At 51.5% G+C, this 27,029-nt stretch overlaps 2 protein-coding genes across 10 annotated transcripts; one reads left to right on the top strand and one right to left on the bottom strand.

Moving 5' to 3' along the window:
- Positions 1-7,775, bottom strand: CD40 (CD40 molecule). 5 transcript variants are annotated; one of them, XM_077187348.1, is made up of 9 exons: positions 7,728-7,775; positions 4,452-4,533; positions 3,752-3,877; positions 3,519-3,662; positions 3,191-3,290; positions 2,204-2,265; positions 1,868-1,966; positions 1,437-1,462; positions 1-1,141 (listed from the first exon to the last, which is right to left on the bottom strand). In XM_077187348.1, the coding sequence occupies exons 3-9, from the start codon at positions 3,864-3,866 to the stop codon at positions 986-988; spliced, it is 702 nt and encodes a 233-aa protein (XP_077043463.1). In that variant the 5' UTR covers positions 3,867-3,877; positions 4,452-4,533; positions 7,728-7,775; the 3' UTR covers positions 1-985. The 5 variants fall into 5 exon arrangements, with proteins under 5 accessions (XP_077043463.1, XP_077043462.1, XP_077043461.1 ...); XM_077187347.1 differs by lacking the exon at positions 7,728-7,775 and adding an exon at positions 6,302-6,435; XM_077187346.1 differs by lacking the exon at positions 7,728-7,775 and adding an exon at positions 5,743-5,895 and having other exon boundaries at positions 1-1,063.
- On the top strand, positions 7,774-26,901 carry NCOA5 (nuclear receptor coactivator 5). Of its 5 annotated transcripts, none has more exons than XM_054644531.2 (10): positions 7,774-7,935; positions 10,919-11,105; positions 11,598-11,705; positions 15,636-15,702; positions 19,087-19,446; positions 19,698-19,789; positions 19,909-20,035; positions 22,020-22,219; positions 24,167-24,490; positions 24,903-26,901. In XM_054644531.2, the coding sequence occupies exons 2-10, from the start codon at positions 10,943-10,945 to the stop codon at positions 25,556-25,558; spliced, it is 2,097 nt and encodes a 698-aa protein (XP_054500506.1). In that variant the 5' UTR covers positions 7,774-7,935; positions 10,919-10,942; the 3' UTR covers positions 25,559-26,901. The 5 variants fall into 5 exon arrangements, with proteins under 5 accessions (XP_054500506.1, XP_077043458.1, XP_077043459.1 ...); XM_077187342.1 differs by lacking the exon at positions 7,774-7,935 and adding an exon at positions 8,038-8,191; XM_077187343.1 differs by lacking the exons at positions 10,919-11,105; positions 11,598-11,705.
- The last annotated feature ends 128 nt before the right edge of the window (positions 26,902-27,029 follow it).

Consider the following 27,029-nt stretch of genomic DNA (forward strand, 5'->3'; position numbering starts at 1 on the left):
TCGGGGCTGCTCACGCACAGGGGCAGAAAATCACCTTTAATCACGCTGTGTCGCCAGCACTGGGTGGAGGTGACGGAGCGAGGCCGCTCCCGCACGGACGGGCGGGTGTGCGGGGGAGCCGCGGGGGGGGCCCCGCGCTGGGCAACCCCGCGGCCAGAGCCCGTCGAGGCCAGAGCCCCTCGAGGCCAGACCCCCCGAGGCCAGAGCCCCCCGTGCCCAGAGCCCCCCGTGCCCAGAGCCCCCCGTGCCCAGAGCCCCCCGTGCCCGCCCGGGGCGTACGCGGGACGGGCGGTGCCGGTGCCGCCCCGCGCAGCCCGCGCCGGTCCCGCAGCACCATCTCCCGGCCGCCGCACGCCGCTGTCTGCGCTCCGGCCCCGCCGCCGCGATCCCCAGCCCGGGGCAGAGCCGTGGGCCCGCCGGTCCGGCCTTTGTTGGTCTGACGGAGCCCGGCAGCGCTGGGCGGCACGCAGGGGCCGGGGTGCCCTGTCTGGATGGCAGCGCCCACCGGACACTGCGCCAGCACGGGCAGCGCTTCCACAGCACCCCAGACAGGGGACTGAGCTCTGCCGTGGTGATCTCACAGCCCCCTTTCCCAGCCCTGGCTTCTCCAACACTCAGGGAGATGGGGCTCTGTGCTGGGGTCTTCCTGCCAGCAGTGCCAGGGGCTGCACTGGGCTCTGCAAGGGCTCAGCAGGTGAGCAGGCACGCTGGGCTTCATTGCATCACCTGGGCAGGAAGCAGGATGGGGCTCTGTTCCATGTCCCCACGGGGACAGCCAAGCCTTGCTCCACCAGGGCAGCCCTGTGCAGGTGACCAGACCAGGAGCTGTAGTGGTATTCCCGTGGGGTGGTTGTGCCATGGTCCATTGCAGCATCCCATCATTTGCAGCCAGGCCAGATGCCAGATTTCCTCCCCAGCTGGAGAGGGGACAGAGGAGATGGTGCTGTCCAGTCTGTGCTCCTGTCGGGGGCAGTGCCCTGCGCCTTCACAGCATCTCCTGCTCCGAGATGCGGCTCTCCTTGCCATCCTCCTGGGCCACAGGCTGGCCCCTGAGTAGGGTCTCCTGCACAGGCAAGACATTCTCATCCTGCTCCGTGGGCCGCTGGGTATCTGAGTTCTCTCCGGGCTCCCCAGCCTCTATCTGCACAGGGGCAGGGGTCAGGGGCAGGTAGCTACATTCCCCCACTCTGCACCCACATCCTTCCTGCTACACTCCCATGCAGCCCAGAATATGGGTCCCTCCCAAATGCTCAGCACTTGCCAGAAGCACCCTCAGGTTGCCCCAGCCCTTGTCCTGCCCCAGCCAGGCAGCCTAGATCAGCCCCCACCCCTCCTACATTGCAAAGCCACAGCCCCTGCTCTGCTGCTGGCACATCCCCAGCTGTGCCCAGGAGGGATCCCAACCCACTGCTGGAGGGGGCTCTGGGTAGACTCACCTCCTTTGGCCCTCGTCGCCTGGAATCTGGATGGAAAGAGGGACAGAGAAGGCAATGTTCAGGGGGAAGTGCTCGTGCCCAGGGTCAGAGCCAGGGCTGGTGCTGCTGCACCACAGGTCCTGCAGCTCACGTTGTGCCTGCTGCCACTGCCAGCCTGGGCAGGCTGGGGGTCACAGCAGGAGCCAGAGTGGCCTCGTGGGGCACCAAGAGCTGGCCCAGCTCAGGCTGCAGCAGTGCCAACACACCTGCTCCCAAAGACAGAGCAGGACTCAGCAAACCCTGCCCTGGTGATGTCCCCAGAGGAGCTTCCCCACTCTCAGCAGAGCTGCCATTGTCCTCCCTGGCTCAACCCCTCAGCCCTTTATGGCCGCTCTGGCCAAGGCTCTCCCTCCCTCGGCCAAGGCAGCAGTTCACAGGCTTTAGCCCCTCACCTGTGTGCACCAGGCAGTAGATGCAGACACCCACGAGGCATGTGACAACTGCAGCTGTGATGGGGATCAGCACTGACAGGGAGGAGCGCCTGCTCGACTCTGCAGGAGGACACAGGGTCAGTGAGGCACCACAGGACACCCAGTGTGACACAGAGTCACACCCCAGCCCCACAGGGATCCCTCAGGGAGACTGAGGCAGGAAGGCATCACACTGGCCACACACTCAGACCTTCCTCCCCCAAAACCACCATGCATGAGGCCAGCTCTGCTGAGTGCTGCAGGAGCCCTGGGTGCTCTCTGCCTTGCACTGGATGGCCCTGGGCACCAGGCACTCACCACAGATCACATCCGAGGAGTTCGTCCCTTTCACCTTCACCATCAGCCCCTTTTCCTCACAACTGCAGGGAAGAACAAGGCCATGTCACCACAGCAGTAACCTGAGCTCAGGGAACAGCTGGGGCTGGGCAGGCACCTGAGCTGTCCCAAAACACATCCTGCTCTGAGCCTGCCAAGCTCCAGTAGGGCGAGCAGGGGGACCCCCACCGACACGGTATGAGTGGGACAGCAGCTACACAGGAGGGTACCAACCCTGGGGCTTGGCCTGGAGTTGCTGAAACTGCTGAGGATGGCAACAAGTTTAGGGACAAGGCACAGGATGGAGCAGACCTGCTCAGTTAGGGGAGCCCCCAGGGCTTCAGCACTGTAGCCATGACAGAAAAGCTAAGATAGGCTACAAGTAGCTCTGTGGGGAAGTAATTTCTGGGCACAGATAAAAGCAAAGTGAAATCCAATGGCTGGCAGCTGAAGCAAGACTAATTCAGCTTGGAAATAAGGCTCATGTTTCTACCAGGAACTGCAATTAACCCTCAAGCAGCTTTCTAAAGACAGGGATGACCTGCCAGTTCATGACATCCTCAAAGCCAAACTCCCCATGGAGAGGGCTTGTGCTTTGGCTGATGACTACAGCCACAGAGAGCACTGGGAGGGAGAACCTGAACAGGGCATGGGGCATCCCCATAGATCCTGACCCTTTACTTCCAGCATGGATGACAGCATGGACACCTCTGAAGGGACAAGCAATCTGTGCACAGAGCAAGGGACAGACACAAGTGCCTGAATGTCTGCCTCGACCTCAGCCAATGCTGTCCTGGACCACACTGTGCTCCTGGCCCTGTTCCTCTCTCCTGGCCCTACAACAGCCAGATGCTGTGTCCCTCACAGGCCAGGCCAGCTCCCCAGTCCCCAAGGCCACCAAGGAAACTGGCAGCAGAGGATGTGCTCACTGGGGCTGGAGGAAGTACATGGTGTGTACTCAGACAATACCTTGTCCAGGGGTGGCACGGCTCGGTTTTAGACGAGACGTTGGAGAAGGTGCCTTCTGCACAGGGCTCACAGGGGGATGACATCCGCTCCATGGCCTTGGCTGGAGAGGAGCAGAGATGGCAGCAAGGTCAGCAAGATGGGGCTGTGGGGGGAGAGGGCCTGGGGGGCAAGGGGCTGCAGAGTCCAGATGTGCAGCACACCCTGTGGCAACGGCACAGCTCTCCCAAAGCCCTGCCAGGGGGCACCAGGCTGGGGGAGCCCCCTTTCCCTGATGTCAGCACTGACAGGGCATCAGTCCTGTTGAGTGGGAACAGCTTGTCAGATTTACCTGCCACGAAGCCAGAGCCAAGCTGGCAAGGCTGGTTCTCCACACAGGTCTGGCAGCTGATGTCAGAGCAGTGCGTGCCAGCCTGGCACTGGCACACCGTGTTGTGTGTTGCATTTCCTTTTATCTTCTCAATCAGGCCAGCATCTGGGCAGAGGGAACATGGATGAGGTGAGACACCAAGCAGGGCAGCCAGTCCCCCCAGGTTGGGGTCAGTGGTCACAGGGAGCACTTACTGCTTTCACAGATGTCATGAGGAGCACAGTGCTTCTCCTTGGTCCAGCTTGGCTGATAGTGCCCGCTGTCACAGGGGACACAGACAGAGTCTTCTGTTTCACTGCACTCAGACATCAGTTTTTCCCCTGCAATAGAGGCTGGTGAGGAAGGGACAAGGAGGCTTTCCCTCTCTCCAGACAGCACCTCTGCCAGCAGGACAGGGGAAGGCTGGCAGCTGTGGATGCCAGGATTGCTGCACTCTTCTGCATGGAAGCCAGGGCTGAAGGAGTCAGCTCTGATCACCACAAACACTGCAGGGGCCAGGTGGGGAGGGAGGGCTGTGGGGCCACTCCAGCACTCCAGGGACTGAGAGATGACCTGATAGTGACAGCAGGAGCTGGCAAACACCATCAAAATTTGCTAGTGCCAGTGCCAGCACTCTCCCCCCACAAAGCTGCCTTTGCCATGGGGTCCTGTAAGCTGCAAGAGCACAGTGCCAAGAGAGCTGTGGCACATTTGGTAAGATCCAAGGGGTCTGCAAGACCACCCACAAGGTCCCAGCTGCTCTATCACTGAGATGACACAGGGAGGTGAAGCTGTCAGCATTGCTGGCAGTGAGGTGGAGGGGCTCCATCACACCAAACAAAGCTTTCCCCACTGTGCCCAGAGTAGGTCCTGGCACTGCCCAGTTGTGAGGTCCCCAGGAAAGGGTTTCCATACCTGGCCGACACCGGTTGCAGCATCTGCCCTTGTATATATACTGCTTATCAAAGCATGTCAAGGCATCAGCAGGCTCCCAGCACTGGAAGAAACAAGACCTGTGAATTCATATCCAATGCTCCTGGGATCACCGCGCTTCCACAGACACATGTGCTGACCTGCACCCCGAGGTGAGGGCTTCCTCACACTGCTCTTCCCACACCTCCACTAACCACAGACCACAGCAGCCACCCACGCTGCCTGATGCCATCTGTGCTGTCTTTGAAGTGGGGTGGCAGTGATTCTGGCAGAGTTGCTCCACATTTCCTACCAGAAGGTGATTGCACATCACCCTGTGCCCCCGCCAACAGTACTGCAGTCCCTCACAGAGGGAGCAGCGATCACCAAGCTTTCGTGCCCAGAGCGCTGCCGGCCCCGTCCCAGGGCTGACACGCCGTCCCTGAGGGACAGGAAAGCCCCAGACAAGCGCATCACCCATGAAAACTGCCAGAGCCTGCCCTTGCTCCCCCTAGCAGGGGACTACCTGCACAGGGAAGGGTAAAAAGGAGGCAGGGAATGAGCTCTGGGGCAAAACAGGGTGCAAGAGAGCACCCAGAGCACCGTTCCTCTCACAGAGCCAGCCCCTCGCTGCCCATCCCCAGTAGCCCGGCAGCTCCCGGCGGATCTGCCTGGCCATCCTGGGGAGAGGGACGGGGGCTCCGGCAGAGAGCGAGGGACAGAGGGCCGGAGGGTGCCATAGACGAGCACGCAGCATGGCCGGGCGCTTAGCACCCCCGTGCGCACCTCGAGCAGCCCCGGTGCGGGGACAGGAGGAGGCTGCGGGGCCGTCCCAGCCGCCCAGAGGCAACCGAGAAGTGAAAGCAGCGCCGGCAGCCGGTTCCAGCGCCCCACCCGACTGGGGGTCCCGGCCGAGGGTCCCGGGGCTCGCCGCTGCCCGTCCCTGCCCGTGGGGACCCCCGGGCCAGCGCAGGGAGGGGCTGCGCTGCCGGGCCCGCGCCATCAGGGGAAAGCGAAAGCGCGTGGGTAGAAGAGCTGGAGAGGATACCAGGCAGTCCCGACAGCTCCTCCGCCCTGGCTGTGTCCCTGGAGAGCGGATCGACGGACCCGAGGCGGCAGCGCCGCCGGGTCCCGCTCACGCCGCCCGCGCTCAGCCCCGGGGCTCCCCGAGGGGACGGGCCGGAGCGGCCGGAGCGTGCCCCTTCCCAGAAAGCCCGGCGGGACACGGAGATGGAGGGATCCCCTCCGCCTCTGCCCGTGTCCCGCTCCTTGCCCCGGTCCCGGCCCCACTCACGCCCAGCAGCGCCGCGCAGAGCAGTCCCCAAAGCCCCAGCCGGTTCATGGCGCTGCGCCCCGGCCGCCGCCGCCGCCGCCCTGCTAAGAATGCCTCGGTCCGTTCCCGCCCAGGAAGGGGCGTTGGGCCGCCTTGTCCGGGGCTTCCCCGCCGGCCCCGGCTGGGGACAGCTCCCCGCCGGCCCCCCCGAGCCCCCGCCGCCCGCCCGGGAACCCCCGGCCGGAGTCACGGCCACAGGCAGGAGCAGGGACAGGGGCAGAGGTCGGCCGGGGTCCGCGGGAAGGGGAGGGGAGCGCCTGTGCAGCCCCCCCGCCGCAGAAGCTCCAGGTTTCACTTCTTTCCAACAGCAGCTCAGAGAGGTTTTTTGGGTTTTTTTCTTATTTAGGCTTTAAAAGCCCCTGAGCTGTCGCCCTGGAGGGCCCCCACGGCTGTGGTCAGGGAGAGCCCCTCTGGCTGCAGCCCTGGAGAGCCCCCGGAGCCGCCAAGAGGGGCGGAGTGTCCCCGCAAACGCGTCAGTCCTGAAAGGGGAAGGGGCAACAGTGCTGTGCCGTGGCTGTACCTTCGTTTCAGTTCCCCATAGCGGTTCCCAGCAACCCCCAAGGAATTTCCAGGTTCCCTGCCCGCTCCGGAGGCGTTCCCTGCGCTTCCCTTGGCATTACGCTGGCTGGGCAGCGAACGGTGGCTCCCCAGCGCCCCTCGGTGCTCCGGTCACCTCGGTGCCCCGGTCACTAATGGCACTGCCGCCACACTGCTCACATTGCCGTGGTGCCGGAGAGGACAGACCGCAGCAGCCGCCTCCCGGTTACGGTCACGGCCCCAGCCAGAGAGTGGTGGCCACAATCGGCCATGGCCGGGTCACAGCTGCTCCCGGGGACAACGGCAGCGAGAACTGGGAACCGAGCGTTCTGGGTTCCCCAGGCCAATGTCACTTCCCGGAATGACTCACTCGGGAGCACGAAGGGTCCCTGGGGAATCTCGAGGGCAAAGGGGGCGGCCGCAGAGAGAAGGGGATTTCTGGGCCTGACTCCCGTGAGCCTGGCCTGGGAAATCCCCGCGGCGCCGGGCACTGCCTGAGCAGGGTCTCCTGTGGCCGCGGGCTGTGAGCGCCCCTCGCTCCTGGTCCCGGGGCAGGGGCCGGTGCTTGGGTGCTGCTCAGGTGGGAGCCCCTACGAGAGCCCCCGGTCCCGCTACCCGCACAGCGGGGCAGAATCCCGGGGCAGCTGCTGCTCGGGGCAACGCCGGGGCTGGGGGTGCAGCACGGGAACGCCACCCCTTGAACGGGTCAGGAACACTGCGGTCCTGGCCCTGGGTCCGGTCTGATCCCGACTCCGGTCCCAGTCTGATCCTGACTCCGGTCCTTGTCTCAGTCTGATCCCGATCGCGGCCCCAGTCTCAGAACTTGTCCTGGTCTGATCCCCACCCCAGTCCCGATCCTGACACCGGTCCCGGTGCCGTTCCAAAGCCCCATCTGGTCCCTGTCTGACCCCGACAACTACTCCTGTCTCAACAGCACTCTGATCCCGATCCCGGTCCCAGTCTCAACCCGACCCCGATCCCGGTCCCTGTCCCAGTCTGATCCCGATCCCGGTCCCTGTCCCAGTCTGATCCCGATCCCGGTCTCTGTCCCAGTCTGATCCCGATCCCGGTCTCTGTCCGATCCCGACCCCGATCCTGGTCCCTGTCCCAGTCTGACCCCGATCCCGGTCTCTGTCCGATCCCGGTCTCTGTCCCAGTCTGACCCCGATCCCGGTCTCTGTCCGATCCCGATCCCTGTCCCAGTCCCAGTCTGATCCCAGTCCCTGTCCCAGTCTGACCCCAATCCTTGTCCCTGTCCCAGTCTGATCCTGATCCCGGTCCCGGTCCCGGTCCCTGTCCGATCCCGATTCCGCCGCCTCCCCCGCGCGAGGTCCGATAGCGCCACCCAGCGGCCTCCCCGCCTGGCCTCCTTGGCACTACAACTCCCGGCCTGCCTTGCAGCGCCGTACCGCGGGATACGCCGGGAGCCGGGGCAAGTGCCCTGTGCCTCGGCAGGTATGGCGGTACCCTGCCGCGCCGTAAAGTGCGCTACGTCGCCATAGCGACCGTGCTTCCCCCTCCTCCTCTTTGCGACGGCGCCGTGCGGTAGTGGCGGGTGGCGCCTTTGTCCTGGCGGCGGCGGCCTGACGGGGCACCGGGTCCGGGCCGGGAGCGGCGGTGAGTCTGCGGGTCCGCGGCCGCGGTACGCGGAGCGCCCGAGCGACAGGCTTACGGCAGCGAGCCCAGCAGAGAGCCCGCTCGCTCTCGGCTGAGGCCGGGCCGGGCGTGCCTCGCGGCCTGCGGGCGAGCCGCGCCTCCGCCTCGCGTCCGGGCCGCGCCTCCGCCTCGCGTCCGGGCCGCCCCTCCGCCTCGCATCCGGGCAGTGCGGGATCGCCGGGATTCGATGGGGCTGTTCCGCACCCCCGGAGAACCGGTGCGCGGCTTGAGCAGCGCTGGCAGCGCCCAGGCCCGGACGGAGGGAGAGGAAGCACGGGAGGGAGCGGCGGCCGCCGGTGTGAAGCTCCTGGCCGGGGGTCCCTCCCCGCTGGCCCGGGAGCTGCGGCGGGCCCGCGCTGAGCGGGACAAGGGCGGGGCGGCGGGAGGAAGGCGGGGGCGCTCCCCGGGTACCGTGTGGGCGGCGCCGCGTGTGCCCAGGTGCGGGGGGCCGGGACGGGCGGTGCCCCGGAGGGCCCTTTGGGGGAGCGCGGGGCTGCTCCGAGGGGAGCTCCCGCTCCTCGGCACCTCTGCCCTCCGCGCCCACTGTTTCTGCTTTGCCCCCGAACTTCACGGAGACTCGTGTCGTGTTTCGCTTGTGGCAAATGAGTTGCAATATGCCGCTCCAGCAGTCTTGCTTCCTTGAAGCTGTAGCGCTATTAATAAACAACTCTGGTTTTAAATATAAGGTTTTTAGAGAGATGTGGGTTTCAATAATTTCCAGAGGTTTTGTTGGCTCATGAGGTGCTGTGGGCTGTCCTGTGGTAGGACCCACAGTTACTGCGCGGGGAATTGGCACCTTTAAACTGTGCCGGTGCCTCTCTGGCTGATTTGGTACAAGACTTAATGTGGGAATTAGGTGTTCACATCAATTAGATGTAGCGTGCCCAGAGGTGGGACAACATTCATTTATTCTGGTCTTATGATCACTAAATGGCCCTTAATTATGTAATCTTCTGCGTGGAAAATGATAAGAGGCAGTGAATTACCTTAGATGAGAGTTCTGATTTACTGATTGTTTTGAAGTGGGGTAAATAGCTCTCTATTTTTCTTAACGTGGAAAGTTCTTGCAGCCTCTTCCTCAGACACCCCCTGCTATCCCACCCCTAAGGAACGTGAAAAGGAATTTCTTACAGCTTTTTATCCTGAAAGGGAGATCTGCCAGCAGCTACAGGCCTGTTTGACACCTGTTTGCTGTGTGCCTGTGCACTGCATCCTGCTCTGAATGGGAACTTGGGCTAGATGGTGCCTTCCATGTTTTATTGCCTCTTATTCCTTTTGAGGGAATTTTGAAAGCTTCTCTACCCTCAGCTGATGAGAACTTGAGCTGCAGTAGTGGAATAGAAGTCCAGTGCTTTTGTGTAAAAAAAAAAAAAAAAAAAAAAAAGGGATTTGTTACTTCTCATGGGGAAGATAAAACTCTGTGTATGTGTGTGGACAAACTTGAGGGGGATTGGGGCAAATATGATAGAAGAGATTAATTTTGTTATTTTGTTGGATTTTGGTTTGGGTGTTGAGTTTTGTTTTCCTCGCCCCAGTTCTGGCAGCTAATTTTAAAAAGTTGATTAGACAGGGAAGTGTTCTCTGCCCCCATCTCTGTAGGGTTTCCTAAAAAGGGGCAGGAGTGACACAAATGTGAAGTTGATTGATCTTTAAAGGATAAATAAGTACATTTTATGTCTAAGATCTGGAGTAGATGTATTTTTCATGCCAGTTAAGTGTTGCAAAAGTATTCATATAGAGTCGTCTTATCTATTTTGACATTTGATTTATTTATTTAGAGATGACTTTTAAATTGTATTTACTCCAGGGTACTGTTAGGGAGTATCTTGGTTGTAGGCATTGCATGATTAAAAAGATAAGTTTCTGTTGATACACTCAATTTCATCATCTTTCTTTTTCCAAGCTTCTTGCATGTTACTAACAGAAAATCCCATCCTGCATTCCTGTAGGTGAATTTTAGGAAGTAGAACAACTTTATTAAATCATTTTCAAACTTTTAAGTTCACCTTGAAAGTTTCAGTGTTATTAATTTCTTTGAGCTTTATCTAATGGTGAATTTTAAACCAGAAAGTGTGAATACTGGGGATGGTGTTTTTTGTTAGCCATGGCAGTGTTTGTTATGGTTTCTTTTGTTTTTTTTTTTCTGGGGTGGCTTTTTTTATTTGTTTGGGTGAGTTTGTGCAGTGAATGTTGCTGACTGCTCCAGCTGTGTGCAGGGGTGTGGGCTAAGGGAATGTGCTTTTTCTGCATGGGGGAGGTGAGGAAGGTGCAGCATTTACCTGGGGGTGGTTAAATTCCCAGCTCTGGACCCGCCTGCTGTGGGAGCTGACATCTCCATGGGGACAGGGCTGTGCTGTCTAACAGAGATGCAGATAAGGACCTGTGCTTTCTGGGATTGGAAAGCTGAGATTTCACATGTAGTGAAGTGACCCAGATGTGGTCACTTAGGAGTATTTCAGCAGTATTTCCTGATGCCTCATTCCAAGCCCTACTGGAATATTTGGGTGCTGTTATGCAATGTTGCAATGAGTGTTTCCTTTCAGCTTATTAAAATATTGCATAAATTTCAATATTTCTCATCAGTGGATTGAAGAACTAGATGTGACAACAATAGGCATGTTGAAAAGCTTAAAGTTAAGGAGTCTTAGTGGAAAATTAGTTTTATTTGTATCTTAGTTTGGAGTCAAACCATTAAAACCTATCTGCAAAATAATTAGGTTTGCTACCTTTCAGTATTACAGAAAAGCTCAACCAGAGTGCTGCAGTGAGTGTTTTTGCCTGACCTCTGTGTCCCTCGTATTAAGATTTCTCTGGAGTGAAGTTTGCGTCAAGCAGACCCAGTTGGCTTCTAGTCTGCAAAGCTGTTAAGTTTAATCTTGTTCCAGTTTAATTTTAATGTCATGGATTGAAATTATATGCATGGCCATTTTTTTTTTTTGTGAAGAGTTGGATTTGGAACGAAAGCAAAATGGCTCGAGGACGCAAGAGCAATAGCATCAAACAGAGCGACTTCACTAACAGCACCAATCCTCAGGATTTAGAGAGAAGACTTTTTGTCGGCAATTTGCCCACAGACCACATGACTCGTGAAGAAATGGAAGAGATATTTTCAAAATATGGCAAAATCAGGGGTTAGTATATTATCTTATGCCTTTTTGTGGCAGGGATTTCAGGGAGAAATATTGCTTCATGCTTGTCAAATGCTATTTGATGATGATGAGAGGAGTGACCAATGTTGTTCCTAAATAGTGACCTTCTAATGATAATTTTCTCTGCCTGCATTTTGTCCAGAAAAGTGATTCCTTCAGTATAGCTCAAACATAATGCAAATATATCAGCTATGTTTTAGTTTTTAGGGTCGCAGTGTGATGTCACAATACTCTTTCATAGCATCTTAATCAAATCTTGGTCACTTCACGGGCTGTATTTTGGTCACTGCCTTGTCAGAAGGAACTTGATCAGAGTGTTTAAACTCTGCACTTTGATCCTGGTGGATTAGATTTTCCCAGGAAGCTCGCATAGTGGTTTCTGGGTAGAGTGCAGCTGGTGGGGTTAGCGGTGTGTGTGTGGGTCAGCTCTGTCTGTGCTTGTAACCGGTCTTGCCCTGCTGTTAACTCTTGCAGCCCTCAGCATGTACCATGGCTATGGGTTCGTGCAGTATGACCGTCTAGAAGATGTCCAGGCCGCTCTGGACGGTGAGAAGGGTCGCCTTTATAAAGGGTATAGATTAGGTAAGGAAACTGCTCCTCGCTCTCCTGACCCCAGCATGCGTTCCGGAGAAAGGGTGCTGTTGTTTTAAAGCCCTCCTCGAAGGTCACAGTGTGACACTTGTCTGGCCTTAGTCTCAATCAATTTAAACAGAATTTATTCGCCTCCTGAGTTCCTGCTGTGTGCTTCACCTTGCTGCCTGGGTCTTACCCTGAATTTTTATGCGTTAGTGTTTGGGTAGCTCTGTTGGCCTTAAGAGCAGAGAAGAAACTGTGCAGCAAGTGAGCCCTGGAAAAGGATCATTGAAACGTCCAGCACAGAGTTTAATAACATTTGTAAACCAAAACTGGGCTTCATCTTGACATGCTCAAAGGAATTGGTCACAGTGCTTAGTGGCTGGTTGGCTAAGTAAACTTAGCTGGGATTTTTGCACAAGTGGAGCCAGCCTTTAAGCAGTGCTATAAATACTGGGTGCTTTAAAAAGGATATTTTCATAAAGATGAGGATAATTCTGCTAAGTGTGCTGGGAGCAGACTTAAATGGACATGAATGGTTAGAAATCCACGAGTAATCTTTTAAATGCAAGGAAAAAAATTACTTTCAAAGTAAGCCTATGATAATTTGAAGAAAAACAGTGTGACTTAAAAAAGAATGACAGGAGGAATAAATAGTAACCTGTGGGAAGGTGTATGTGCAGTAACAAATAGGAGCCTGAAGATGGAAATGAAGGCAAATAGACAAGGAGGGTAGAAGGATACAAGAAGAAATGATGTCCAGCATTATCCAAGTGTAGAGACTTAAATAGGAACAGCTTTGGCTGCTTTAGAAGCTAAGGGTAACTAACTGGCAATGATAAAATTTCTAACTGATAAGGCCAGTTAGTGTTTCTGCTGTCTGTTTTTGAAGAGGAAGGGGATTTGTTTAATGTAATTTCCATTTCAGTAGCAAAACCAAAAAGGTAAAGCTGCAGCTACCAAATCTAGAGCTCTCAAAAGAATTAACGTCAGTGAGGCTCAGTGAACTACTGACCTGCCTAGTCTGTTTACTGGTGTTTTTCCACAAGCCTTGGAAAACTAGGGAGTTTCCAGGGAGCTGGTAGAGTGCTGCAGGTGAGCCAGTAGGCAGGGTAAATGGAATGAGCCTGGCATCAGAGCCTGGGAGCAAAGGGATTCTTTCACCTGACACTGATGAGAAGGCAATTGATTAATGTCCATCAAAATAAATCCTGTCTTAGTTACTCTTAAGGTACTGCAAGCTCTAGGGCTGGAAGCAGCAGTGTTAGTGTAAAGATTGCTGCAAGGTGCTTGACTTGATAAGAAAGGAGAACAGCTAAAAACAACAGAGTTAAATGGATTTCAAGTGAATCTAGAATGGAATAGATGTAACATGATGGAATTCCTCAGTGCTTTGAGTGGTGGTCTAGAAAAACTGAGTCCTGGCCATACAGGGCTTTTTTAAGTGACTTGGAGAGAAAAACATGTTTTAAAAAAAGGATGAAATAAAGAAGACTGAGTCACTGATGGCGAAAGGACCTGGACTTCCTATCCTGGATGCAGACAGACCTGAGCTTTAAGTGAAGCTGACAGGGAAGGTCTGCACCCAGCCAGAGTGCCCTGGTCATCCTTGGCTGTGCAAAGCACACGCGTGCAAGTAGGGAGGTTTTGGTACTTGTGGGATTTTGCTGCTGGAAGAGTGCTCAGTTTTGGTATGCCTGGTTCAAAAAGGATAATGCTGAATTGGAAAAGCCTTGAAAAAACCTGGCAGAGGTTTAGAATTAAAGAACAAACCCAAGCAAAAATCTCAAGAGAAAGGAGTGATGTGATCTCTGTGTTACAGACAGACCTGGGATCTGGGAGTTTTAGTGTAGTCGGCATAAGTGTGACAGTGCCTTGAATGTGAATAAAGACTTTTCTCTAACAGCAGAGTAATTGGCTTCTGGAGTAATTTATTGGATCTGTGGTGGTTTCTGTGCTCTGAAGACTTTTAAATTGGAATTGGATATTTTGCTAAAAGATAAGCACTAGTTCAGTGCCACTGCTGCACTTGAGATAGATGGATTCCAGAAACTCCTGTCACCTGTGTTTGTTCAGAAGGTTGCACTGTGTGATTACAGTGGCCCTGTCATCTCAAAATCCAACAGGACGGAAGATTTTTTTTGGGCTTTTTTTTTCCCGAAGTTTTGTCAGTGTTCAAATACTTAACTTGTAAATGCTGTTGGCATAAAATAAAATGTTACTAAATGTGTTTGTTTTGCACAAGAGAAGGATCCCTGTCAAAGTTTTTTTTTTTCTTCTAGTAACATATTTTTGTGGAGATCTAAATACTTTTTTATTTGAAAGAAATGTATGATACCAAGTGTAAAAATCATAATAGGTTTCTTCAATGGCATCTTAAAACAGAAAATAAAAATAATCTTAAACCAAAGAAAGCAGCTAGTGTCTTGCTTAAAGATAACACTTGGCTTTAAGGGGCAAAATTATCAACTAAAAAATGAATGCAAGGAGAACAGTTACTTCAGTTATGCAGTCTGAGTATTAAATACAATCGTTAATAACACAGTAAGGTAAAAATTTTTGCGAAAGTTTAACTCCAGTGTAGCATAACACAAGTATTTCCACAAATGCACAGTAGTGTTTTCGTATCTTTAATAGTAAATCTTAGAGAATAAATGTCCTTCAGAGGTAGTTTGTAACAGTAGACCCTGCAGCTGTGTTTGATCCTGGGGAGGTGCTTTGGGGTCCTGTGAGTGGTGTTGTGCTGCAGTTGTAGTTCATGTTCAGATTGCACTTGCTTCTCTGCCCCATCTGAGAGACAACATGCTGCTTGATTGACATCAAGAACAAAAATTAGACCTGATCCCTTAATTACAATTTTAATCTTGAAAATAATGAAGGATAGTTTGGGACGTTACAGAAGATATTAAGACCGAGTCTGCCTAAAGACATCACGGCATGTTTATATTCTCATGCAAGAGCTTTGAAAGTGGTTAATGCAAATTACTCATCAGAAATGCTAATTGTTGATAGATTCTGGGGGAGCAGATAGGGCCTAGATTTGGGTTCTTTTCCTTTAAAGATCCTTTAAAGTAAAATGTCCAAAGGCATGTTGGTGTTTGCTTTTGCCCTCCTCCAGTGCATTATTTCATCTCCAGTCAGCTGTCATGGGAGGCTTTGAGAACAGTGTGGGTCCCTGCCAGTTCTGGGCAACTTCACTTTTGTGGGTTGAGGACAAGCTTCTGTTTCTTCAGCTCTCTTCCTTCTTTATGTTTCCCTTCATGGTGTTTTTCACAGAGATGCTCAGAAGCCAACCAGTTTTCAAATTTCTGATCTGTTGCCTTAGTCTGCATCACGTTAACAATGGTGTTTTGGATGCACCATGTTGACTTCATAAGGAGCCTGTGTTCCAGGCTCCTGGATCCGTTTCTCAGTGCTGGGGGCCGTGCACATTAACACTGCAGCAGTCTCTTGGAAGGCAGTTGCACATGCCCCTTTGAGAACCCTTGGCTTGTTTCCAACAAGGGTACCGGCATGCTCCATTGAACAGGACTGGCTGTGAACTTAAGACTGTGCTGGCCATCATTCCTTTCTCGGAGGTTTTCAGACTCTGCTTTTTCTCCTAGAGTCCATGAGTCGCTTTCTGCTTGCTCATAGACTGCAGAAGAAAGAGGTTCTCTTATGGAAGGAAGAGTCTGGATGTAGGCCTGAACATGCAGGGTTAAAACTTCACCCAAGCTGTCCACTCTATTTTGAAGTCAAAGAAATCCATGAAATTTCCATTATGTTGTACTATCTAAACTTAATAAAAAATTGTCAAAGTGACAATGTCTCTCTGCTGAATGGATTTCCTTGCACCATCTGGATGTTGTTGAGCTTAAGTTGCTTTCATTTGAATTGTGCTGATGATCTTTTTTTTGTTTCATAGCATTGAACAGATGGGTTGATTATTCTTTACAGATATTAATAAAGCAGTGGAAAGAAGAAATATGAATAAGGCTTCATCAAGGTCCAGTCCCACACGAAGGTAAAGTACCTGGAAGCAGTGAGTTATACTAGGAATTCAGGCCTTTGGGGCATGAGCCCAGCGGCCTGTGCTAAATGTCTGTGTCTCTTCCCTACTGCCACCTCCCCAGTCAAACAGTGATGCTCCAGCAGGAAAGTGTCTGCTCCACCTCTGAGAGCCCTTTAGGCTTGGGCATCTTGGCAGGCACGAGGAAAACCTTGTGTCTGCTGCCAGTACTGCAGCCCAGCATTCAGTTTTGCAGCACAGGCTGGAAGAGACTTGAGAGGAAGAATACGCTTGATGTTTGCTCCTGCCTCCAAGGATCAGAGAAGCCGAGACATACCTAGAGAATGCCAAGGGGCTGCAGCATTCCTAGTGCAGAGGATCTTGGGATCTTGCCTCTTCTGATGTTGAAAGCTTCCAGTGCTGCCATGAGACTGGAAAAGAGCGCTTGAGCAAAACACAAGACAGAACAAATGTCTCTTGCAGGGTCCTGTCTGCCCATGTGGTTGTGTTATCAGAGCCTGGAGCCAGCCCCCCCTGCAGTCACCATTGTACTCTCCAGCTTCTCCTGGCTTCCCACCCTGCAGTGGGCACAGCACGTTCACCTCTTTCACCTCCTCTGTGTAGGCAGCCACAGGCAAGGGGAAAAGATATGGATTGGCCTGTCACAGGAAGAAAACTTCAGTTTCTTTTCCACAGCATCACTAGGAAGCACACTAAGACACATCCCAGTGTTGTTTGGTACAAGGTACCCACCCTGTGTGCCTCTGTTGTAAAACCTTCCATGAAAAAGCATGGTGCTTTTTAAACTTGAAGGTAGTCGAGGAGCCACGTCTAGTGTGCTTTACTGGCTTGAACTGTTAAATTACCAAAAATGAGGGAAAAGTGCAACTAGCAAGACATCTACACCAAAAAAAAAAAAAAAAAAAAGCAGAGAATGAGTAGCTGCAATTCTTGGCACCATCTAGGATTTTTATGCACTGCACTAAACTCTACACAGGGCCAAATGTGCTTGCAGAGACCAGCATGTGGGCATCAGGCCCAAGAAGTGCTGGGATTCCTGTGGCAGATGCAGCAAATCTTGGGCATGGGGTGTGCTCAGTGCTGGTGGGAGGTCCCTGGGAGTATGGCACATTTTTGGCCTCCGTGCCACCAATGCTGCAGCACTGCTGGGGTGAGGGGCAGGTGTCTGTACCATGAGCATTGATCCTTGGACTGCACTGCAGAGAGACAAGCACAAGCACTGATGCCATGGGCATTTGCAAACTACGTCATCCTGCATGTGTGCAAGAGCAGGTGCCTGTGCTGCAGTACTAAGGAGCACTGGACCTGACTGGAGAGCAGCCAAAGCTTTTGGTGCCACTGTGACATGCACTGGATTTCAGCTGGCACTGCATACACCATGGCCATCACATGTGGTTAGCACCAGGTCCCAAGCAGCACTGTGGGCACAGGTGGCAGTGGGGTCACAGTCACAAGTCCCGGGCATGGCTGTGATCAGTGGACTCTGGACCACGCTGTGGCCTGGGAGCAGCAGCTCTCACTGCCAGTGCTGCAGAGCCCCACGCTGCACCGCACACAGCAGTGCTGGGCCAGCAGGGCCAAGTCCCAAACAGATGCAGGCAGTGGTGCTGATGCTGCAGGAGCCAGACCATGCTGACTGAGGTGTGGAAGCTGTGCCTTGGTGCTGCTGTCTCCCTCGAGCAGGGCAGCCACGTGGGCACAAGAGCTGAGGGTACCTGTGCCACATCTCTACTTCTGTCGCAGTTGTGCGTTCATTCCGGATCTATTTGTCTCTGCAGATAATAAATGTGGCCTGTTCTGGTCACCCCCACTCCAGCTGGAATAAATGTCATATGCCAAACAATTCCCCTGCATCTGGTTGTTTTGCTAAATGGTCTCACAGCTATGGAAAGATCAGTTATACTCAGTATCCATTAGAGCAAGTCAGAAGTTTCCCCTGAGCTTCCACCATCATTCATTGTAGGTTTTGCGGGAAGGGGGCTATGATGTGTCTCTCACAGGATGTGGTTTCAGTGCAGATCACAAACACAAAGTGGATTTATATGTCCAAGAAGCTGAAGGAGTTTACATCTGGCTGTCTGCAAATTCATTATGTCACTTAGAGGAGGAGGCTATGTGTTCTCTTGGTGGCATCCCTAATTTGTCCCAAAATCTGCTTTGTATCTGACATGCAAACAGAGAATGTGAGCACTCTTATGTGTTCCCAGCACAGCTGGGTGTCTGACACCAAAATCCATGCTCTTCCATCTCATTCCTGTCACTCTGCCTGACACCAAACTTGGGCTCATCTGACTCGTTCTCTCCAGGTGATGTCTATTCGACTGCACTGCAGTGGATGCAGACTTAGGTTCTGCTTCTCTTTCATAAACTAGATTAGGCTGTTTGAGGACTGTAAAAGTCATGTCAAGTATGGGAAATAAAAAGATTCAAAAGCTGGGTTTTTTTCCTGATGGTTGTCACTATTTTGGGGAAAAAACAGTCCGAACACATCAAGCTCTGTAGTTTCTCTGCAAGATTTTTTTTAATGCTTTGTTTTGACTACAGTGAAGTTAAAGTCTTCTCTGGAAAACAGAATACGACCTGGAAAAAATTCTACTGCTTTGGGAAAAGATGAAGACTGGAGCATTATTCTTCCTTGCCTCTGAAGACTGCAATGTAAAGTCTGAATGAGATGGATCATTCAGATCCAACAGAGAAGCCTTTTGTGGCCACTGAGGATGCAGTACTGGTTGGGTTTAGTACCTTCTTAACCAGGCCATTATAAACATAAGGCTGGCTTTCTACAGAAACTATCCCTCAAATCCAGGAGAAGGCCATATCTGTCTTTGCTTTCTGTCAGCAGCACAAACCCAACTGCAACATGGAACCTGCAATGTCTTTCCTCACAAGCTGCTCCTTTTTTAATCATATGCCAATAATGTTACTTCAAATGTTCTGCTGTCATTGATGAGCAAATTTAATGGATCCATTGAACACTCCTGGCTACTGCATATATGTGGGTATTAGCCTACATCACCTTAAATTCTCAAAGAATTTGCCAAACATGATTGATAGATCATCTATGGCTGATGTTGGAGGTCAGAGGCCTTAAAATGGTGGTTTCTGAAGTGCCTGTTCACTTCATCCACAGGTGCTCTACACTTAGTGTTCCATTAAGGAGCTTTCTGGGTCTTGTTTGGCCGTGCTGATTATTAGAATTAAGAACCTTCTCCAGACTGCTTCAAAAATATGACTTTTGGTCAATGTTTGTTTTTGTGGGGTAAGAGGGAGGATTCAGCTGCTGTGAAAGGTGACTTTGGCACCTCAGGTAAGAGATGTAAGAGTAACTGTACTCGTGTTGTTAGCAGGCTAATGGAATTTCCCTGGTGTTTTCCTCAGAGAGCAATATGCCTACGGGGATGGCCGAGATACCAGGCGTGACCGCTCCCCTCTTCGGGGGAGCCCACGGAGAGACCCCAGGGATGGCAGGGATGGCAGGAACGGGCGAGATGCGAGAGACGCTCGAGACATTCGAGGCAGAGACATGCGTGATGCCAGAGACCACAGGGACCCACGGGACCTGCGAGACCCACGGGACTTGAGGGATCCAAGGGACTTGAGGGACCCACGTGATGTTAGAGATCTTCGTGACCCACGGGAGCCGCTGTATGATCGATACAGGGATCCACGGGATATGAGAAATGCACGAGATATGAGGGATCCACGGGATATGAGAGACCCTCGGGACCCTTTGTACAGGTAAACTCTCCAAGATCCTATTTGCCAAAGTAATGTTTTTATGGCATTTCTGACACAATTGTTTGAGTGGTGTCAGGCGTTTAAGGAAATCACCCTTAGCTGGGGACAGTTGGGTGCTGCTCTGTGTCTTGTGAGGAGCAGATGGGTACCTCAGAAATTAAACCTGGGGGAGGTTTGGGTGTGATGCTTTGCCCAAAGTTGCTGCCTGAGATGGTGCTGCAGGAAACCATTGCTGCTTCTGAATGTTGCAGGCGAGATGAGTCTTACGACCGTTACCTGCGCCTTGACGACTACTACCGGCGCAAGGACGACTCCTACTACGACCGCTACAAGGAGCCAGAGGGTGAGTACCTGCACCACTTCAAAGGGAGGGTGCCATGGTGCCACAGTGCCACGGTTGTGGTGCTCTGTGCCCCTCTGAGCAGGTCTGAAGGGTGTCACTCGTTCTGTGGCTCGTTTCAGACCGCCTGAAGCGCGAGGAGCGGCGCCGGGAGGAGCTGTACCGTCAGTACTATGAGGAAATCAAGAGACGGTTTGATGCAGAGAGACCCGTGGATTGTTCTGTGATAGTGGTGAATAAACAGACAAAGTAAGAAAGTAGTTATAATCAGTGTTGTTATTGCATGGTAGAAGAGAATGGATTTAAACTTAGTCCTGCCTTGAGGCTGTTTATCTTACTGGCTGCTCTTGAGGAGCGTGGGTTTAGAGCCGCCAGGAAGCTACAGCTCCCATTTTTCTTCTGGAAATATATTTTGATGAGATGAGGAAATATATCTTGTGCTTTGCTTGTATTTTCCCCTTGTAATCTATTGCTATACCTTCTCCTGATACTTTTATACCTACTCTCCATAGAAGCCTACCATTTCAACAGGTTGTAGGGGCCTGTACTTGTTTTTCATGAGTAGCATGATATAGCACTTAGGAATATGTGCCAGCCAGGTGACAGTACAGAGCAGGGGTCAGGGTGATTTGGGGGTGTTAGTTCAGAGCTCCTGTTGGATTGGTTCCTAGGGCAGATACCAGTCATTGCCATTAGTCCAGTGTGCAAGAAGTACAAAATCACTGCTGAAGGCAGTCATGGACAGTATCAAAAGCAGGTGTAAGTAGTAACCAGGGTGATCTCATATAGCTGAGCACTTACTGAGTTCACGGGGCAGGCAACCTGTTGGGAACAGGGGGTACACCTGGCACAGTAGTAGAGGGCTTTAACAATGTCACCAGTCTGATGTCTGTATGTTTACAATTAAATATACTAAAGAATAGTAAATGTGTAAATAAATCACAGATCTGGCTTGTAACCTGAGGAAAATGTTTGTCAGGGGGAAAGTTAAAGCTCTGTCTCCTTCACTCTTCAGAGAAAAGATCAAGAGTTGCTTTTCTTTAACTTTGCTGTACATGTGGGGCAGAAAGAGACAGCTGGAGCTTGCCTCATGTGCTGGTAGAAAATGGAGCAGGAAATGGAAACAGGAGAAGCAGTGAAACTAGAAATAATCTTCTGATGGAGTTGATTACCTATTGGAACAAATCTTGAGAGGAAATTTTAGATCCTTTATCCCCTGGTGGCTAAAATTCTTTGGAAGATATTCTAATAGACCATAAGTTATTGTGCTTGACCTAAGAATATTTTTTTTTGTGCCAGAGGATCAGCTAAGTATCCCAAGAATCATTTTGGTCTGTAACAGCTACAAACCTTAAGAGCTGGAGCCTGTTCATAAATCTTGTACTGAAGCACTCATGTCACTTTCTATAGACCTGTTGAAAGGTGACTCCTGAATGCCTTAGATACAATCATGTGACTTCAAAGCTCTTAAAAAGATGGTTGAGGGGGGACAGTTTTAATCACCATTACAGACTTCACCTCCAAAGACAATAAAATTACCCTCTTTCTTGAGGTGTGGGTGCACACAGACTGAATTTGTCAGACTTTTGTGCAGTCAGTATTGCAGGTTTGGTTCTAAGTATAGTAAGCTTAAAAATAAAAACCCTTGGCAATTCAAGCTCAGCCTTGTAAGCTGAGTTTTGTGCTTGGATGGGGAAGTCTGTAGGACAGGGTATACAGGAGCAGTGGATCCAGAGATGCTGTTTTGGCAGTGGGTTAGAGCAGAAAGCAGCTAGTAGAAAAGAGCAGGCCAGTAAGGAATGAGGCATGTGTGAACAGTTGGGATACTGAACAAAGCAGGAGTAGATGAGTTCTGTAGGTTGGCTTCTCTGCTCTGTACCCTGCTCTGTACCTCTGCTGGTGGATATTCCTTCCCCTAATGAATTCAGTTGAAACACATTTATGTGTAAACAAATTTGTAATAGTGTAAATCCCTTTGCAAACACTCTGTTTCTCAGCTCAGCTAAGGCTTGATTTGTAATTTATTTTGGTTGAACTGAAATGACTGATTCAGATCAGAATAAGGGCTTTTATATTGCTATAATGGGATTGCTTTAGTACTGTCCTGGTAAACGTCATGAAGCTGGGCAAGTAATCAGAAAAGCGAATCTGGGATGGTGGAGAGGGTGCAGTGCCAAGGTTTCTGTTCCTGTGTGTGACTGATTTGTTAAACTGCTGCTTTGCTTTGTGGTAGGGAGTACGCAGAGTCCGTGGGGCGGAAGGTGCGGGACCTGGGCATGGTAGTGGACCTGATCTTCCTGAACACAGAGATGTCACTGACACAAGCCCTGGATGATGTGAGCAGGGGAGGGTCTCCTTTCGCCATTGTCATCACCCAGCAGCATCAAGTTCACCGTTCTTGCACTGTTAACATCATGTTTGGCACCCCACAAGGTACTAAGGTCTCAGTAGCCTGGGAATTGTGTGGTCACTGAACTTTTCTTTCAGGCAGAACCACATAGAACAAAGTTTATCTTTGCTGTCACATAAGAGGTTATAAATGACTTGACACCATGTCATAAATGTGAATATCATTATTTAAAAGTTTCTGTAATGCTCTGTTTGCCCCTTGTCAAAAGGAATGTCTAATTCCTGCCAAGAGGGAATCTCGTCTGTGTTCTTGGCTCCTAACATTGCCAGCCTTTGCAATGTTAGGGCAAGTCATGGACCCCAGAGCTGCACTGCTCTGGGACATCTCTGAGTTATACCAGCCCAACCTCGCTCTACCACTTGTTGCTCTCAGAAAGAGTGTGTTGGGAATGTGGCAAATTAAAGGACAGATTTTAAAATCAAATGTGATTTAATAAGGATTTGGTAATGATAGAGATTTGATAATGAAACTGGGAAGAGTTATGAAAAGGTAAAACTACAGTGTTATGAAAAGATAGATCTACAAAGTGTTTGGGTATACAGGCTCCACCTTCTCAGCACCTTTACACTTGTCACATCACTTTCCATCACAAGGTGTGACTGGGTTGTTGCATGAGGGTGGGTGTAAGTACTAAAAATGCCTTGTCAAAATGTGATTGGGGAAAGCAGCTGTTGCTCTGATCATAGCAACATGTAACGTTCATGTAATCTGTCAACACAGGTGACTGGTTTGACCACAGCTGAGCTTTCAAAGGTTATTTCTCCCTTACTGTGTTCCCAAATAATGTTCTGTGAGTTCATCTGGGAGAGGAAACCTCTGAGTGCTCAGTCAGTGCTTGGTGTGTGCTCACTGACTGGAGAAGCCCAGTTTCTTTTAACATCAGATGCAGATGTGATAGGAGAGCTCCCTCATTTCCTGCAGACAGCTCACGTGCACTGTCACTGAGCTTCCCATTACTCTTGGTTTTAATTCTCAACTTCTTTGGTTTAACACCTGTTAAACCTTTGGCAGAAGGCCAAAGCTTCTTTTCTTCTCTGGATCTGCTGGTGTATCAGACGTGATGGGAACCCCAGTCATTAGCTCATCCACAGCTCATTCCAGAGATTAGATATGGTCACTTCAACCGCTCCTGGCCACCTTTGCATGCATGTTTGTTTCAGGGAACTCTTTCACAGTTTGTGCAAAGCCTAATGTTAAAATGAACCCAAGTTTCTGTTAGGAGGAAAAGGCTTGTAGGATTTGATGTTCTGCAGGTGTTAAAAGGACCCTGCCCAGAGCTTTGGGCACTTTTGGGAAGGTAAAGGCTCTTTTGATCTCCCAGTTTAAATCTGTGTTCAGGTGACTGTTCATGTGTGTGCTTTGGGAGTTGGAAATAATGACCCAAAACCCACCAATGAAATTGTCCATTACTCATTTTATTACAGAAGAATTTGATTGCTGCTTGTTGCCTCAAGAGCGGTGAATGTGAGCAGCCATGTGACACTGAGCCAATGCTGCTCCCTCCCCAGCTGCATGTGCACATGAGATGTTAAGGCATTGGCAGCACAGAAACAAACCTATTCCCATGGCTGTCGTCCTCTGGGAAGCATACAGCCTTCAGAGGGCAAGTTTTGGATCTGTCCCAGGGTTTAGCAGTAAAATGACTGGGACCATCTCATCTTGGAGAACTGAGGATTTATGTGAGAGGTAGAGGGAGCTGCTTTCCTTTTAACTGGTGAGAGATAAGAAAGACATTTCTGGGCTGAGCCCTCAGCTGTGGAAGGAAAGGCTGGCCTTGCTGGCTGATAGCCGTGGGCCTTCTGTTGGCTTTGAAAATGCAATTGTTCCCGTGTGCCTGGGAAGTTCCCAAGTCTGTACTCACTCTCCCTGAGCGGTGCCTGCTGCTGACCGGGTTGTGCTGGCAGGCAGGAGGAACAGCACCTCCATCAGGGTCACTTTGGGTCACTCAGAGCATTTTTTCCTTTGTGCAGAGCACCGCAACATGCCCCAGGCTGATGCCATGGTGCTGGTGGCAAGGAATTACGAGCGCTACAAGACGGAGTCCCGGGAGAAGGAGCGGGAGGAGATCGCCCGGCAGGCTGCCAAGATGGCAGATGAAGCCATTCTGCAGGAGAGGGAGCGCCCACCCCCCATGGAGGAGGGTGTCAGAGGAGGTCACTCTCCCAGGATCCAAACTCTCCTGAACCTGCTGGCAGACAATCGCTATGTGACTGCTGAGGAGATAGATAAAGTCATTGATTACCTGAGGGACCGGAAGGAACGCTTGCTGCGGGGCAGCACTGAATCTCTGCAGGGTAAGTCCCACAGCCCCAGACAGACTTTACTGTGTGGTTTGTGGTCCTCAGGGCTGGGACAGGAAAAGAGTCCTGGGACTGCAGAGGAATTTGGGAGCATAATGTCCTCATGTAGTACCTCATTTTATTGAGATGGATGTGTTGTTGCATGCATGAGACAATTCAGAGTATTCATGTGGAAGATCTTTTATGCTGGATTCTCTTAGGGCAACAGCAGGACTGCTATAACTGGTTGGGCTGCTACGCTCAGTTCTCTAGAGCAGTTTGGGTTCCCAAAGCTGTGCAGCTGTGATCTGAGGGTGGATGTTCACTGATGCCATGTCTTTGGTAGCTGTTTCATTAGTTTTCTTTAGGTGTCGTGTCCCTTCAAGGGCATTTGCAGAGCTTTAACCACCTTTCCTTTCTTTCCCAGCACCCATGTCAAGACAACCTTTGGGGCCACCTTCAGGATCATCACTGGGTAGTCAGTCCAACCTTCCAAGTTCTCAGGCTCATCAGAGTTCACAGCCTCTGGTCTCTACTCCTTCTGTTCCAGTGTCCTCTTCTACTCCTCAGCAGGAGCTTCAAGCAAAAATCCTCAGTCTCTTCAACAGCGGGGCAGCGGCGGCGGCAGCTGCTGTGGCAAACAGCGGTCCTGCAGCCTCCGCAGGCTCCTCGGCCAGCACTCCCAACCAGAACTTTGCTAACCTGGCTGGCGGGCAGCCCCGGCCAGCACAGATGAATGCTGGAAATTTAAACCAGGCTCAGCAGAGATTGCAGACTCCAAACACGCAGATTCCTGCTCTCCCGGGCCCTTCGAGAAACGCAGGTCCGAGACCTGGAGCTCCTCCACAACCGCAGCCGCTCTATGGTCAGCACCAAACCCGCCTCCCTGCGCCTGGCAGTGTGCCCGCCCAGAGGCCGGTGTCTTCTGGTATCAACTTTGACAACCCCAGTGTACAGAAAGCCTTGGACACCCTTATCCAGAGTGGTCCTGCACTCTCCCACCTTGTGAGCCAAACCGTGGCCCAGGGGCGAGCGGGGTCCTCAGCCCAGCAACCAATGGGTGCCTACCAGCGACACTATTAGAGCTGAGCTGTTGGACCCATTCCCCTTCCCTTTGCCATTCCATACTTATAGCTGTTAAAGAATTCTCCCATCCTTGCCCGGGGACAGATGCCCTGGGCATGCATGTCCTCTCCACTCTGGCGAGAGCATACCCCCTGCAGCATTGCTGCCAACGGTTGCTGGCGCTGCCCTCCCTCTCCTTGGTCTGGTTAGCAGTGTTTGGAGCAGAATGCTCAGTTTTCTCCAAGGCACAATGTGCTGAACTGTGTTGGATCATTGGTTGTCTTGTCCCATCCCAGAAGCTGCCGCAGCTTCAGTCCTGCTGCATTTTCCTTACTCCCAGCACCTGGTGCACCTTCCCACTGAGGTGCAGAGGTTCAGTCTGGGCTCGCTGATTGGTCTTAGTGTAGTTTTGGATCATCAGTTTTGATGACTTAGGGGACTGAACAGAGCAGCAAACTGACGGGCCTTGGACACTCACCAGTGTGGAATGAGCACTATTTTTCTTTGGATTTCTTTTTTTTTTTCTTTTCTTTTTTTTTTTTTTCCTTTTAATAGCATATAAGCCATTTGGAAAGTCCAGTGATAGTGCTGGCAGCCAAAATCATGAAGCACATGCCTGACCACTGCTCAGTAACCAGGACTGTGCAGTCTGTCTGCAGCTGCCTGCCCTATCCAGGCAGAGAGGCCGGTGTTCCTGACCACTCACAGAGACTGGCAGCTGTGGGCTGAGCACACATCTGCAACACAAGAACTTCCAGCCAAGGCAGAGATTTCAAACAGTCTGTCAATTTTCCTACCGTGAGTAATCAGTGTTAAGATCAACCTGGTAAATTTGGTGTGTAAATTTCCTTTTCTTACAGTCTTTGGCACCGTTGTTAGTGTAGCTTAGCTGCAGCCACACTGATGTGCTGCTGGCTCTCCCTGGGAATGCCTGTCACCAGGTATTGGGGGCAGTGCTGCTCTATCAGACCTCTTGCTGTTGATGGATGTTTGGTCCATCTGAGGAGGAGAGGTTAATACCATAATTTTAAAGATGTTAATACCATAATTTTAAACGTTTTCTCAACACTTTGGTAGCTGCAGCGGACAGTGGAGTGGTATCAGGCAGTGATTCCTCACCATGTTTTTACTGGGAACATACTTTGATACCAGAACACAAAACATCACTTAGCTGTGTGGTCCTTCCTGTCATGGCCTTCTTGGAGTCTGTGGGCTGCCTGCAGGGAACTGTGAGATACTAAGAAAGCAGTGGATTGAAGCAGAGGATTTTCTTTGTCCCAGGTGGTTTGTGTTGTAGCATTTCTTTTATCTCTGTGCTGTTAACAAGAGGACATTACTTTCTAATAAAAGTCAGAAAAATTTCTTGTTGCATTTTTTGACACTTCAGTACTCTCAGAATACATCCTTTCACTGTGTTTGCTGTTACTCTCCTCTCCTGGAGAAGCTGTCCTGGAAGCTTCACACTGGATGCTGAGCAGAATGTGTGTGG

Source organism: Agelaius phoeniceus, chromosome 17 (genome assembly GCF_051311805.1).
Source record: "Agelaius phoeniceus isolate bAgePho1 chromosome 17, bAgePho1.hap1, whole genome shotgun sequence".
Lineage (NCBI taxonomy): Eukaryota > Metazoa > Chordata > Aves > Passeriformes > Icteridae > Agelaius > Agelaius phoeniceus.